Genomic DNA, 12,628 nt, shown 5'->3' on the forward strand with positions numbered 1-12,628 from the left:
CAGATGTCAAAACTAAGGAACTATAACTTGAAGGGACTTGTCCAAGTCGATGTCCACCAACAGAGATGGAGACAGAATGATAACTCATAGATAAATTATCATTATTCTAGAGCAGTGGTTCTTAACCACAGGGTGATTTTTGCCCCACAGGGATATTTGGCAAGTCCTAGAGACAGTTTTGATTCATGACTGGGGTACAAAGGGGTAGATGTCACCAGCATCTTGTGGACTGGGGTCAGGAGTGCTGCTAAACATCGTATAATGCACAGGACAACCCCCCATGACAAAGAATTATCCAGCCAAAATGCCAAGGTTTAGAAAACTTTTTCTAGAAATGCTGTCAGTAAACTATGCTCCACTGTCTGCTTTTGTGGAACACGGTCATGCCCTATTGTTTACACATTGTCTATGGTTGCTTTTGTGCTACACCAGCAAAGTTAAGTTGTTGTGACAGAAACTGTATGGTCCACAAAACGTAGAATAATGATTATCTGACCTTTCCTAGAGAGTTGGCTGACCTCCATTCTATAGCATAGGTTATTATTGATACAGACCAAAAGGCACCACTTCCTTGCTGGCCAGGATATATGCACCATACAACCCAAAGGAGCACAGTTCACATAAACTCCAAGGTAAATGGAACTGTACAACTCAGTGGTCCTGTGCATAGATTGGGTAGATAAGAAGAGTGACTTATTACAAAGATAGTGGAGATCTACTAGAAAAAGTTTCCTAGGAAATCTTTCCATGGTCTCTTTGCCTGAATATCCTTCACGTTCATTAAATACACCAACCCTAACTGTCTACCTCAGGCTTATCCTGATGGAATATTAGTGTCTTGATAATAGATAGCCTCTGACTTGACGATGGGATTCTACCGGGCCTACCAAGACAAAAATGACAACTTGGAAATCAGTAACAGTAGCCATCATTTAGTGAGCATCAGTATCTGCCCGGCCTTAAAGTGGAAACGCAAAAGTCCGTCCTTAAAATTTACCCTGGGCGGTACTTCCCTGGTGGCACAGTGGTTAAGAACCTGCCTGCCAATCCAGGGGACATGGTCTGGGAAGATCTCACATGCCGCGGAGCAACTAAGCCCATGCATCACAACTACTGAGCCTGCACTCTAGAACCCGCGAGCCACAACTACTGAGCCCACATGCCACAATTACTGAAGCTCGCGTGCCTAGAGCCCGTGCTCTGCAACAAGAGAAGCCACCACAATGAGAAGTCCGTGCACCACAATGAAGAGTAGCCCCCGCTCACTGCAACTAGAGAAAGCCTGCGGGCAGCAACAAAGACCCAAAGCAACCAAAAATAAATAAATAAAATTTCTAAAAGAAAAATTTTACCCTGGGCTTAGCTGAACATAGAAAGGGACATTTTCCTTTGTAGAATTATGAATGTAGAGATCATTAGAAGCAAGGGCTAGTGTACCTACTTCCTTTTTCACATCTTCAGAATCTGAGTCTTTGTCCTCTTCTTCCTCGCCATCATCTTCAAAATCTTCTGAGTGGGAAAAAAAAAAAACAGAGGTGAAATGGATGAGGCTTCCCCTTTGCCTTGGATTGAGATTCTCGCCACCCAACGGTTACTACTTCCCACAAGTAAGGGGCCATTATTAAGTGTACAAGATCCCAACACACGCTTATACTTATTGGATGTGTAAATCATGTGCACATAGGCGCGTGAGAGTACTATATCATGACGTCTAAACTGCTGTCCCACACTGAATGCAAAATGAGTGCAGAATAAAATGACACGTGAATACCATTCTGGCTTCCTTCACCCAATGTAGAAGTATTTATGCAATTTCTATGTAGAAGTATTTATGCAACTAACATTGCCAGAGTTTAGTGATCACATATATGCCAAAGCTGTTGTAATGTAGACAGCACCTTGATTGATTCCCTAATTTTAATACAAAGGAACTGATTTTAAACAAAAGTCCACAGAAAGCACCCAGTGTCATTGTGACAAGATGATGCCTATGGAAAATCTGTTCCCTGGAAGGAGCACAAGGTTGAAAAGCACTAGTATCTTCTGACAACAAAATCTTCTCGGAGATTGGATAATCAAACTTTCAAGTATTCTGAAATGACTTGCATGGGGGGGGCAAAACAGCAAAAGTTTGATTTCAATTTCATCCTTAGGGCAAATTAATTCCAGAACCAGTCTCTACGGTGGAGGGACTCCATCATGAGATTACAAATAGATTTTTTTAAATCAGCTGAGATGCCTCTACAGGCATTCTATAGCTACCAGGCAAAGTGCCAACAGTTAATAATTCAGGACAAAATTAACAAGCTTGGTATTATGAAAAACTAGCTTTCTCATACATGTCTCTACTTACTTATTAGATAATCACAGTTGATCTCTTTAAAAAATTGATTCTACTTTCATCCACATTCCCCTGAAATATTATCCAAATGCAAAAGTTCATCATAAAGCTCATAACTATAAGCAAACTAAGTACAGAAGAGCTACCCGCATACTCTACCTTCAGTTAGAACATGTGGAGGTTCAGAGGCGGTGCTCCCAGGCACTGGGAAGGAATAAGCACTGCTGGCTGTGACCAAGGGAAGTGGACTCTTAGGGTAGCATTGCCTCAGGATCTGAAGCACAAGGGAGATGACAGGCTCCAGACTTTTGTCATCCAGGCAGTTCTGAACAAAGAGAAGATCATATCAGACACTGACATCTTGTGTGGAGTCCCTCTGCTATAATGCTATTTCAAGTAATGGATTACATGCAGCCTAAATGGACAGTAAATATCCTTAATGTAGAACATCTAATCTGAACATTCTAATGGAGAATTTGGTCTAACACAGGATCTGCTTTGGTCCAGTGTGTAATCTGCATTTTTATTTCTCTTTTACAGCTAACATATTATTGGAATGAATTTAGTCTGAAAATAGACTTCAGAGACTTTCAAGGGATGCTGCACCTAACGTAAAACACTGTCCAGAATAGCTGAGGGAAGAGGAGGTAATGGCATCTTCCTTCAACCATCCATGTGTCATTGTGAATTATTGCCTAAATTAGAGAGTGAGTAGCTGAATTGACAGAAGTCTTACTTTTCTCTTTCAGCTATGATCTGAAGAGAAAAATATCAAGGAAAAAGATAAAATATGAAATCAGAAGAAAGACTAAGAGAATCCCAAGTACCTAACTTAAATAACATGCTTCTTCTCAAAGCCCACAGTGGTGATCTCTCTTGGTACCTACACAAGGCAAAGAAAAATTGGGTTTGCAGATGTAACATTTTGATACTGATGGAACATGACAAGACCCTTCTTTTCAGACACTGTGAAAAATGTAAGAACAAGTTTACTAAATTGAGAGACAGAGAGTTGGGAGTAGTCAGTATGTCTTTGACAAAAATATGGCCATTTTCTGCAGTCTCTTAGTAAATGTTTTGTCTATTGACTTGATACAGAAAGTTGACTAATGTAAGCCTCCACTTTGGTATTCCTAAGGGGTTTCCACTAAGCTCTAAGGCCAATAAGTCATAGTAGGAGATATGGAGGATGCTTACAATATGCCACAGGGCAGTGACAATTATGCCAGGCAGGGTACCTCCAGGCCCACATTATGGGCTGCTCCACAGGAAAGAACATGGAGGAAAAACATTTAATAAAATTTAAGCCATGGATTCAAGCTACCCAAATGACTCCAAAGTAAAAAAAAAGTAAGCCAACTTTCAAAACAGAAATTTCTTAATAAAATCAACAATGCTATTTCTGAGGACGAGCTTCAAGATGGTGGAAGAGTAAGAAGTGGAGATCACCTTCTTCGCCACAAATACAACAGAAACACATGTACACGCGGAACAACTCCTACAGAACACCTACTGAACGCTGGCAGAAGAACTCAGACCTCCCAAAAGGCAAGAAAGTCCCCATGTACCTGGGTAGGGCAAAAGAAAAAAGAAAACAAAAGAATAGGGACGGGACCTGCACCAGTGGAAGGGAGCCATGAAGGAGGAAAGGTTTCCACACACTAGGAAACCCCTTCGCGGGCAGAGACTGCGGGTGGCGGAGGGGGGAAGCTTCGGAGCCGCAGAGGAGAGCACAGCAACAGGGGTGCAGAGGGCAAAGCGGAGAGATTCCCGCACAGAGGATCAGTGCCGACCTGCACTCACCAGCCCGAGAAGCTTGTCTGCTCACCTGCCAGGGCGGGCAGGGGCTGGGAGCGGAAGCTTCGGCTTTGGAGGTCAGACCCCAGGGAGAGGACTGGGGTTGGCGGCGTGAACACAGCCTGCAGGGGGTTAGTGCACCATGGCTAGCCGGGAGGGAATCCGGGTAAAGGTCTGGAGCTGCCGAAGAGGCAAGAGACTTTTTCTTGCCTCTGTTTCCTGGTGCGCAAGGAGAGGGGATTAAGAGCGCTGCTTAAAGGAGCTCCAGAGACGGCGCAAGCCGCAGCTAACAGCACAGACCCCAGAGACGGACTTGAGACGCTAAGGCTGCTGCTGCCGCCACCAAGAAGCCTGTGTGCGAGCACAGGTCACTATCCACACTGCCCTTCTGGGGAGCCTGTGCAGCCCGCCACTGCCAGGGTCCCGTGATCCAGGGACAACTTCCCCGGGAGAACGCATGGCGCGCCTCAGGCTGGTGCAACGTCGCATCGGCCTCTGCCGTCGCAGACTTGCCCCACATTCCGTACTCCTCCCTCTCCCCGGCCTGAGTGAGACAGAACCCCCTAATCAGCGGCTCCTTTAACCCTGTCCTGTCCGAGCGAAGAAAAGACACCCTCAGGCGACCTACACACAGAGGCGGGGACAAATCCAAAGCTGAACCCCGGGAGCTGTGCGAACAAAGTAGAGAAAGGGAAATCTCTCCCAGCAGCCTTAGCATCAGCGGATTAAATAGCCACAATCAACTTGATGTACCCTGCATCTCTGGAATACCTGAATAGACAACAAATCATCCCAAATTGAGGCGGTGGACGTTGGGAGCAATGATATATATATATATATATATATATATATATATTTTTTTTTTTTTTTTTACTTTTTCTATTTTTCTGAGTGTGTATGTGTTTGCTTCTGTGTGTGATTTTGTATAGCTTTGCTTTTACCAGTTGTCCTAGGGTTCTGTCTGTCCGTTTTTTGGTGTGTGTGTGTGTTTTTGTTTTTTGGTATACTTTTTAGCGCTTGTTATCATTGGTGGATTTGTTTTTTTGTTTGATTGCTCTCTTCTTTCTTTCTTTTTCTTTATTACTTAAAAAATTTTTTTCTTATTTTTAATATTTATTTGTTATTTTTTATTTTAATAACTTTCTTTTACTTTCTTTTATTTTATTTTTTCTTTCTTTCTTTCTTTCTCTTTTTCTCCCTTTTATTCTGAGCCGTGTGGATGACAGGGTCTTGGTGCTCCGGCCAGGCATCAGGCCTGTGGCCTCTGAGGTGGGAGAGCCGAGTTCAGGACACTGGTCCACCAAAGACCTCCCAGCTCCACATAATATCAAACAGCAAAAATCTCCCAGAGATCTCCATCTCAACGCCAAGACCCAGCTCCACTAAATGATCAGCAAGCAACAGTGCTGTACACCCTATGCCAAACAACAAGCAAGACAGGAACACAACCCCACACATTAGCAGAGAGGTGGCCTAAAATCATAATAAGGTCACAGACACACCAAAACACACCACTGGACACAGACCTGCCGACCAGAAAACCAAGATACAGCCTCATCCACCAGAACACAGGCACTACTCCCCTCCACCAGGAAGCCTACACAACCAACTGAACCAACCTTAGCCACTGGGGGCAGACACCAAAAACAATGGGAACTATGAACCTGCAGCCTGTGAAAAGGAAACCCCAAACACAGTAAGTTAAGCAAAATAAGAAGAGAAAGAAACACAGAGCAGATGAAGGAGCAAGATAAAAACCCACCAAACCTAAAAATGAAGAGGAAATAGGCAGCCTACCTGAAAAAGAATTCAGAATAAGGATAGTAAAGATGATCCAAAATCGTGGCAATAGAATGGAGAAAATACAAGAAACGTTTAAAAGGGACCTAGAAGAACTAAAGAGCAAACAAACAATCGTGAACAATACAATAAATGAAACTAAAAATTCTCTAGAAGGGATCAATAGCAGAATAACTGAGGCAGAAGAACGGATAAGTGACCTGGAAGATAAAATAGTGGAAATACTACTGCAGAGCAGAATAAAGAAAAGAGAATGAAAAGAACTGAGGACAGTCTAACAGACCTCTGGGACAACATTAAAGGCACCAACATTTGAAATATACGGGTCCCAGAAAAAGAAGAGAAAATAAAGGGACTAGACTGAGAAAATATTTGAAGAGATTATAGTTGAAAACTTCCCTAATATGGGAAAGGAAATAATTAATCAAGTCCAGGAAGCACAGAGAGTCCCATACAGGTTAAATCCAAGGAGAAACATGCCAAGACACATATTAATCAAGCTATCAAAAATTAAATACAAGGAAAAAATATGAAAAGCAGCAAGGGAAAAATAACATACAAGGGAATCCCCATAAGGTTAACAGCTGATCTTTCAGCAGAAACTCTGCAAGCCAGAAGGGAGTGGCAGGACATAATTATTAAGTGATGAAAGGGAAAAACCTACAACCATGATTACACTACCTGGCAAGGATGTCATTCAGATTCAAAGGAGAAATTAAAACCTTTACAGACAAGCAATAGCTAAGAGAATTCAGCAGCACCAAACCAGCATTACAGCAAATGCTAAAGGAACTTCTCGAGGCAGGAAACACAAGAGAAGGAAAAGACCTACAAAAACAATCCCAAGAAAATGGTAATAGGAACATATATATAGATAACTACCTAAAATGGAAATGGATTAAATGCTCAACCAAAAGACATAGAATGGCTGAATGGATACAAAAACAAGACCCATATATATGCTGTCTACAAGAGACCCACTTCAGACCTAGGGTCACATACAGATGGAAAGTGAGGGGATGGAAAAAGATATTTTATGCAAAAGAAAACCAAAGGAAAGCTGGAGTAGCAATTCTCATATCAGACTAAATAGACTTTAAAACAAAGACTATAACAAGAGACAAAGAAGGGCACTACATAATGATCAAGGGATTAATCCAACAAGAAGATATAAAAATTGTAAATATTTATGCACCCAACATAGGAGCACCTCAATACATAAGGCAATTCTTAACAGCCATAAAAGGGGAAATGGACAGTAACAGAATCATAGCAGGGGACTTTAACACCCCACTATCACCAATGGACAGATCATCCAAAATGAAAATAAATAAGGAAACACAGGCTTTAAATGATACATAAAACAAGACGGACTCAATTGATATTTATAGGACATTCCATCCAAAAACAACAGAATACACTTTCTTCTCAAATGCTCATGGAACATTCTCCAGGATAGATCACATTTTGGGTCACAAATTGAGCCTTGGTAAATTTAAGAAAATTTAAATCATATCAAGTAACTTTTCCGACCACAACGGTATGAGAGTAGATATCAATTACAGGAAAAAATCTGTACAAAGTACAAACACATGGAGGCTAAACAATACACTATTTAATAAACAAGGGATCACTGAAAAAATCAAACAGGAAATAAAAAGGAACCTAAAAACAAACGACAATGAAAACACGACAACCCAGAACCTATGGGATGCAGCAAAAGCAGTTCTAAGAGGGAAGTTTAGAGCAATACAATCCTACCTTAAGAAACAAGAAACATCTCAAATAAACCACCTAACCTAACACCTAAAGCAATTAGAGAAAGAAGAACAAAACAACCCCAGAGTTAGCAGAAGGAAAGAAATCAAAAAGATCAGATCAGAAAACGAAATAAAGGAAACAATAGCAAAGGTCAATAAAACTAAAAGCTGGTTCTTTGAGAAGATAAACAAAATTGATGAACCATTAGCCAGACTCATCAAGAAAAAAAGGGAGAAGACTCAAATCAATAAAATTAGAAACGAAAAAGGAGAAGTAACAACTGACACTGTAGAAATACAAATGATCATGAGAGATTACTACAAGCAACTCTATGCCAATAAAATGGACAACCTGGACGAAATGGACAAATTCTTAGAAATGCACAACCTTCCAAGACTGAACCAGGAAGAAATAGAAAATATAAACAGACCAATGACAAGCACTGAAATTGAAACTGTGATTAAAAATCTTCCAACAAACAAAAGCCCAGGACCAGATGGCTTCACAGGCGAATTCCATCAAACATTTAGAGAAGAGTTAACACCTATGCTTCTCAAGCTCTTCCAAAATATAGCCGAGGTAGGAACACTCCCAAACTCATTCTACAAGGCTACCATCACCCTGATACCAAAACCAGACAAAGATGTCACAAAGAAAGAAAACTACAGGCCAATATCACTGATGAACATAGATGCAAAAATCCTCAACAAAATACTAGCAAACAGAATCCAACAGCACATTAAAAGGATCATACACCATGAGCAAGTGGGGTTTATCCCACTAATGCAAGGATTCTTCAATATACACAAATAAATCAATGTGATACACCATATTAATAAATTGAAGAATAAAAACCACATGATCATCTCTATACATGCAGAAAAAGCTTTTGACAAAATTCAACACCCATTTATGATAAAAACCGTCCAGAAAGTAGGCATAGAGGGAACTTACCTCAACATAATAAAGGCCATATATGACAAACCCAGAGCCAACATTGTCCTCAATGGTGAAAAACTGAAACCATTTCCACTAAGATCAGGAACAAGACAAGGTTGTCCACTCTCACCACTATTATTCAGCATAGTTTTGGAACTTTTAGCCACAGCACTCAGAGAAGAAAAAGAAATAAAAGGAATCCAAGTTGGAAAAGCAGAAGTAAAACTGTCACTGTTTGCAGATGACATGATACTATACACAGAGAATCCTAAGGATGTTACCAGAAAACTACTAGAGCTAATCAATGAATTTGGTAAAGTAGGATACAAAATTAATGCACAGAAATCTCTTGCATTCCTATACAATAATGAAAAATCTGAAAGAGAAATTAAGGAAACACTCCCATTTACCATTGCAAGAAAAAGAATAAAACACCTAGGAATAAACCTACCTGAGGCAAAAGACCTGTATGCAGAAAACTATAAGACACTGATGAAAGAAATTAAAGATGACACAAACAGATGGAGAGATATACCATGTTCTTGGACTGGAAGAATCAACATTGTGAAAATGACTATACTATCCAAAGCAATCTACAGATTCAGTGCAATCCCTATCAAACTACCACTGACATTTTTCACAGAAGTAGAACAAAAAATTTCACAATTTGTATGGAAACACAAAAAAACCCGAATAGCCATAGTAATCTTGAGAAAGAAATACGGATCTGGAAGAATCAGGCTCCTTGACTTCACACTATACTACAAAGATACAGGTATCAAGACAGTATGGTACTGGCATAAAAACAGAAATATAAATCAATGGAACAGGATGAAAGCCCAGAGATAAACCCGTGCACATATGGTCACCTTATTTTTGATAAAGGAGGCCAGAATATACAATGGAGAAAAGACAGCCTCTGCAATAAGTAATGCTAGGAAAACAGGACATCTATGTGTGAAAGAATGAAATTAGAACACTCCCTAACACCATACACAAAAATAAACTCAAAATGGATTAAAGACCTAAATGTAAGGCCAGACACTGTAAAACTCTTAGAGGAAAACATAGGCAGAACACTCTATGACATAAATCTCAGCAAGATCCTTTTTGACCCACCTCCTAGAGAAATGGAAATAAAAGCAAAAATAAACAAATGGTACCTAACGAAACTTAAAAGCTTTTGCACACCAAAGGAAACCATAAACAAGAGGAAAAGACAGCCCTCAGAATGGGAGAAAATATTTGCAAATGAAGGAACTGACAAAGGATCAATCTCCAAAATTTACAAGCAGCTCTTGCAGCTCAATATCAAAAAAACAAACAACCCAACGAAAAATGGGCAGGAGACCTAAGTAGACATTTCTCCAAAGAAGATATACAGATTGCCAACAAACACATGAAAGAATGCTCAACATCATTAATCATTAGAGAAATGCAAATCAAAACTACAATGAGATATCACCTCACTCCTGTCAGAACGGCCATCATCAAAAAATCTACAAACAATAAATGCTGGAGAGGGTGTGGAGAGAAGGGAACCCTCTTGCACTGTTGGTAGGAATAGAAATTGATACAGCCAGTGTGGAGAACAGTATGGAGGTTCCTTAAAAAACTACAAATAGAATTACCATATGACCCAGCAATCCCACTCCTGGGCATATACCCTGAGAAAACCATAATTCAAAGAGAATCATGTACCACAATGTTCATTGCAGCCCTATTTACAATAGCCAGGACATGGAAGCAAGCTAAGTGTCCATCAACCGATGAATGGATAAAGAAGATGTGGCTCATATATACAATGGAATATTACTCAGGCATAAAAGGAAACGAAATTATTTGTAGTGAGGTGGATGCACCTAGAGTCTGTCATACAGAGTGAAGTAAGTGAGAAAGAGAAAAACAAATGCCGTATGCTAACACATATATATGGAATCTAAAAAAAAAATGGTCACAAAGAACCTAGGGGCAGGATGGGAATAAAGATGCAGACCTACTAGAGAATGGACTTGAAGACATGGGGAGGGGGAAGGGTAAGCTGGGACAAAGTGAGAGAGAGGCATGGACATATATACACTACCAAATGCAAAACCGATAGCTAGTAGGAAGCAGCCGCATAGCACAGGGAGATCATCTCGGTGCTTTGTGACCACCTAGAGGGGTGGGATATGGAGGGTGGGAGGGAGGGAGACATAAGAGGAAAGAGATATGGGCATAGATGTATACGTATTCACTTTGTTATAAAGCAGAAACTAACACACCATCGTAAAGCAATTATACTCCAATAAAGATGTTAAAAATAAATAAATAAATGCTATTATTAAAAGAGGAAAATAAATGTTACTTAGCACACCCCCCCCAAAATAAAGAATGCTATTTCCCCTTCCATGTACTCAAATAATACCAATCAGGTATCCTGAACCAACAGCAGGAAACACTGTCCAAGGAAAATAAATTCGTTGAGGCTATTTTATCGCTGGGACTGGTCAAATAGTTTTAAGTGCTTACTGAAAATTATGAGTATCGGACAAAGAGAGAACTGAGCATGGAGGATGAAGAATGGTAAGGTAGATGACTGATCAGAGATAATGCTCTAAGCCTCAGCCTTAGGAGCTGGTGAGCCAAGTCCCAGCCAGGGAACTCAGTCAGAACTGCCAGCATTTTGGAAGCCAGGTCTGTCTGTGATTGCCATTGGTACTATTGCTGATGATGGTAACAGTGTAATGTTTTACTTGGCGTGGGATGGTGCAGGTGGAAAGCAGGTGAAAGGATGGAGTCAAGTCCAAGTGTCCTGTTTCGACTGGGCCGCACCATGAACTGAACTTGGGGGATGGAGGGAGTATTAGTACCTACAGAGACCTAGGCATTAGGGATAATGTTATATCTGGTGTCTGCTCTACTCAGGGGAAAACATTTATGAATTTAAAGATGGTCGTTGGGTCCAAGTTAATAGGAATGCCTAGATCCTTTGCCAACATTTTCCTGGTGTTAATGGATCAGGACCAGGGCTAAGGTGAGGCAAGGAGGTGTCCGGGACACAAAATTTAAGGAGGCACTCACTCTCAGGCTCCTGCAAGTGCAGGGTCAGCACCTGTGCTGTGTATCATAAAATGACAAGACTCCAAGAAAAAGGATTCCTGTGGACCAATGGCTCAGAATTGGGGGCAAAGGTGAGATTTGTAGGCTCACTCTTCCCATGATTCCCAATAATCCACCTGCTACTTGGAAAAGATGATAAAATACAAGAGTGCTTAAAATATTCAATTCACATTTAACATCTTTGCGTTAGCTTTGGGATGACAAATACCCTACTTTCATGATACATATGCACGACAGAGTAGAGCACGCAGCTCAGATCCCAGAGCAAGACTACCTGAATTCAAATCCTGGGCTGACGATTGCTAACTACTGTACAACCCTGGCAAGTTACTACACCTCTCTGTGCTGCCGCTTCCTTATCTGTAAAGAGGAAATCATACCAGAACCTCTCTCATAAGGTTGTGTCTGAATTAAATGAGTTACAGGTAAGGTGAGTGCCTAATAGTAAGCATTCTGTAAGCTTTAGCTAGTAGGATGCCAGGAGGCATCATTAGGGTCATAAAACCGTATAAGAATCTGCAAAGAGGGCCTTAGGAGACCACTGCTAATTCAGGGCAGAGTCCTAGCAATAATCCCCACAGTAAAAAAATGAGACATTCTAGTGGAAGAGGAGCCTGAGGAAGAAACAGGAGTCCTGGGTTTAAGCTCTGCTTCTCACGAGCCAAAGCCATCAGTATCTCCTGCCTCGGCTCCCACAGTCTGACTCCTCCCCTTGCCCTCCTGCCTCTCCCTCCTTCTCTTGGGCCCTTGGAGACTCTCCTCTCCAAAGGGCAGCCAGAATGATCCTTGAAAAGCATAAATCAGTTTGAATGGGTGTAGAGTTTCAGTTTTTCAGGATGAAGAGTTTTGGAGATTAGTTATACAAGAGCGTGAAGCTATTTACTACTG

At 41.0% G+C, this 12,628-nt stretch overlaps 1 protein-coding gene across 1 annotated transcript in view; it reads right to left on the reverse strand.

Moving 5' to 3' along the window:
- LOC111169336 (AGBL carboxypeptidase 1) overlaps positions 1–12,628 on the reverse strand; it is a 199,354-nt gene that overhangs the window by 11,691 nt on the left and 175,035 nt on the right. The window contains exons 7-8 of the mRNA XM_089906228.1: positions 2,501–2,666; positions 1,442–1,509 (exon numbers count right to left, since the gene is read on the reverse strand). Of these exons, the coding sequence (XP_089762354.1) occupies positions 1,442–1,509; positions 2,501–2,666 (234 nt within the window). The remainder of the gene's footprint in view (positions 1–1,441; positions 1,510–2,500; positions 2,667–12,628) is intronic.

Source organism: Delphinapterus leucas, chromosome 2 (genome assembly GCF_059928025.1).
Source record: "Delphinapterus leucas isolate spDelLeu-1000000601 "Yukka" chromosome 2, BTC_Dleu_Yukka2, whole genome shotgun sequence".
NCBI lineage: Eukaryota > Metazoa > Chordata > Mammalia > Artiodactyla > Monodontidae > Delphinapterus > Delphinapterus leucas.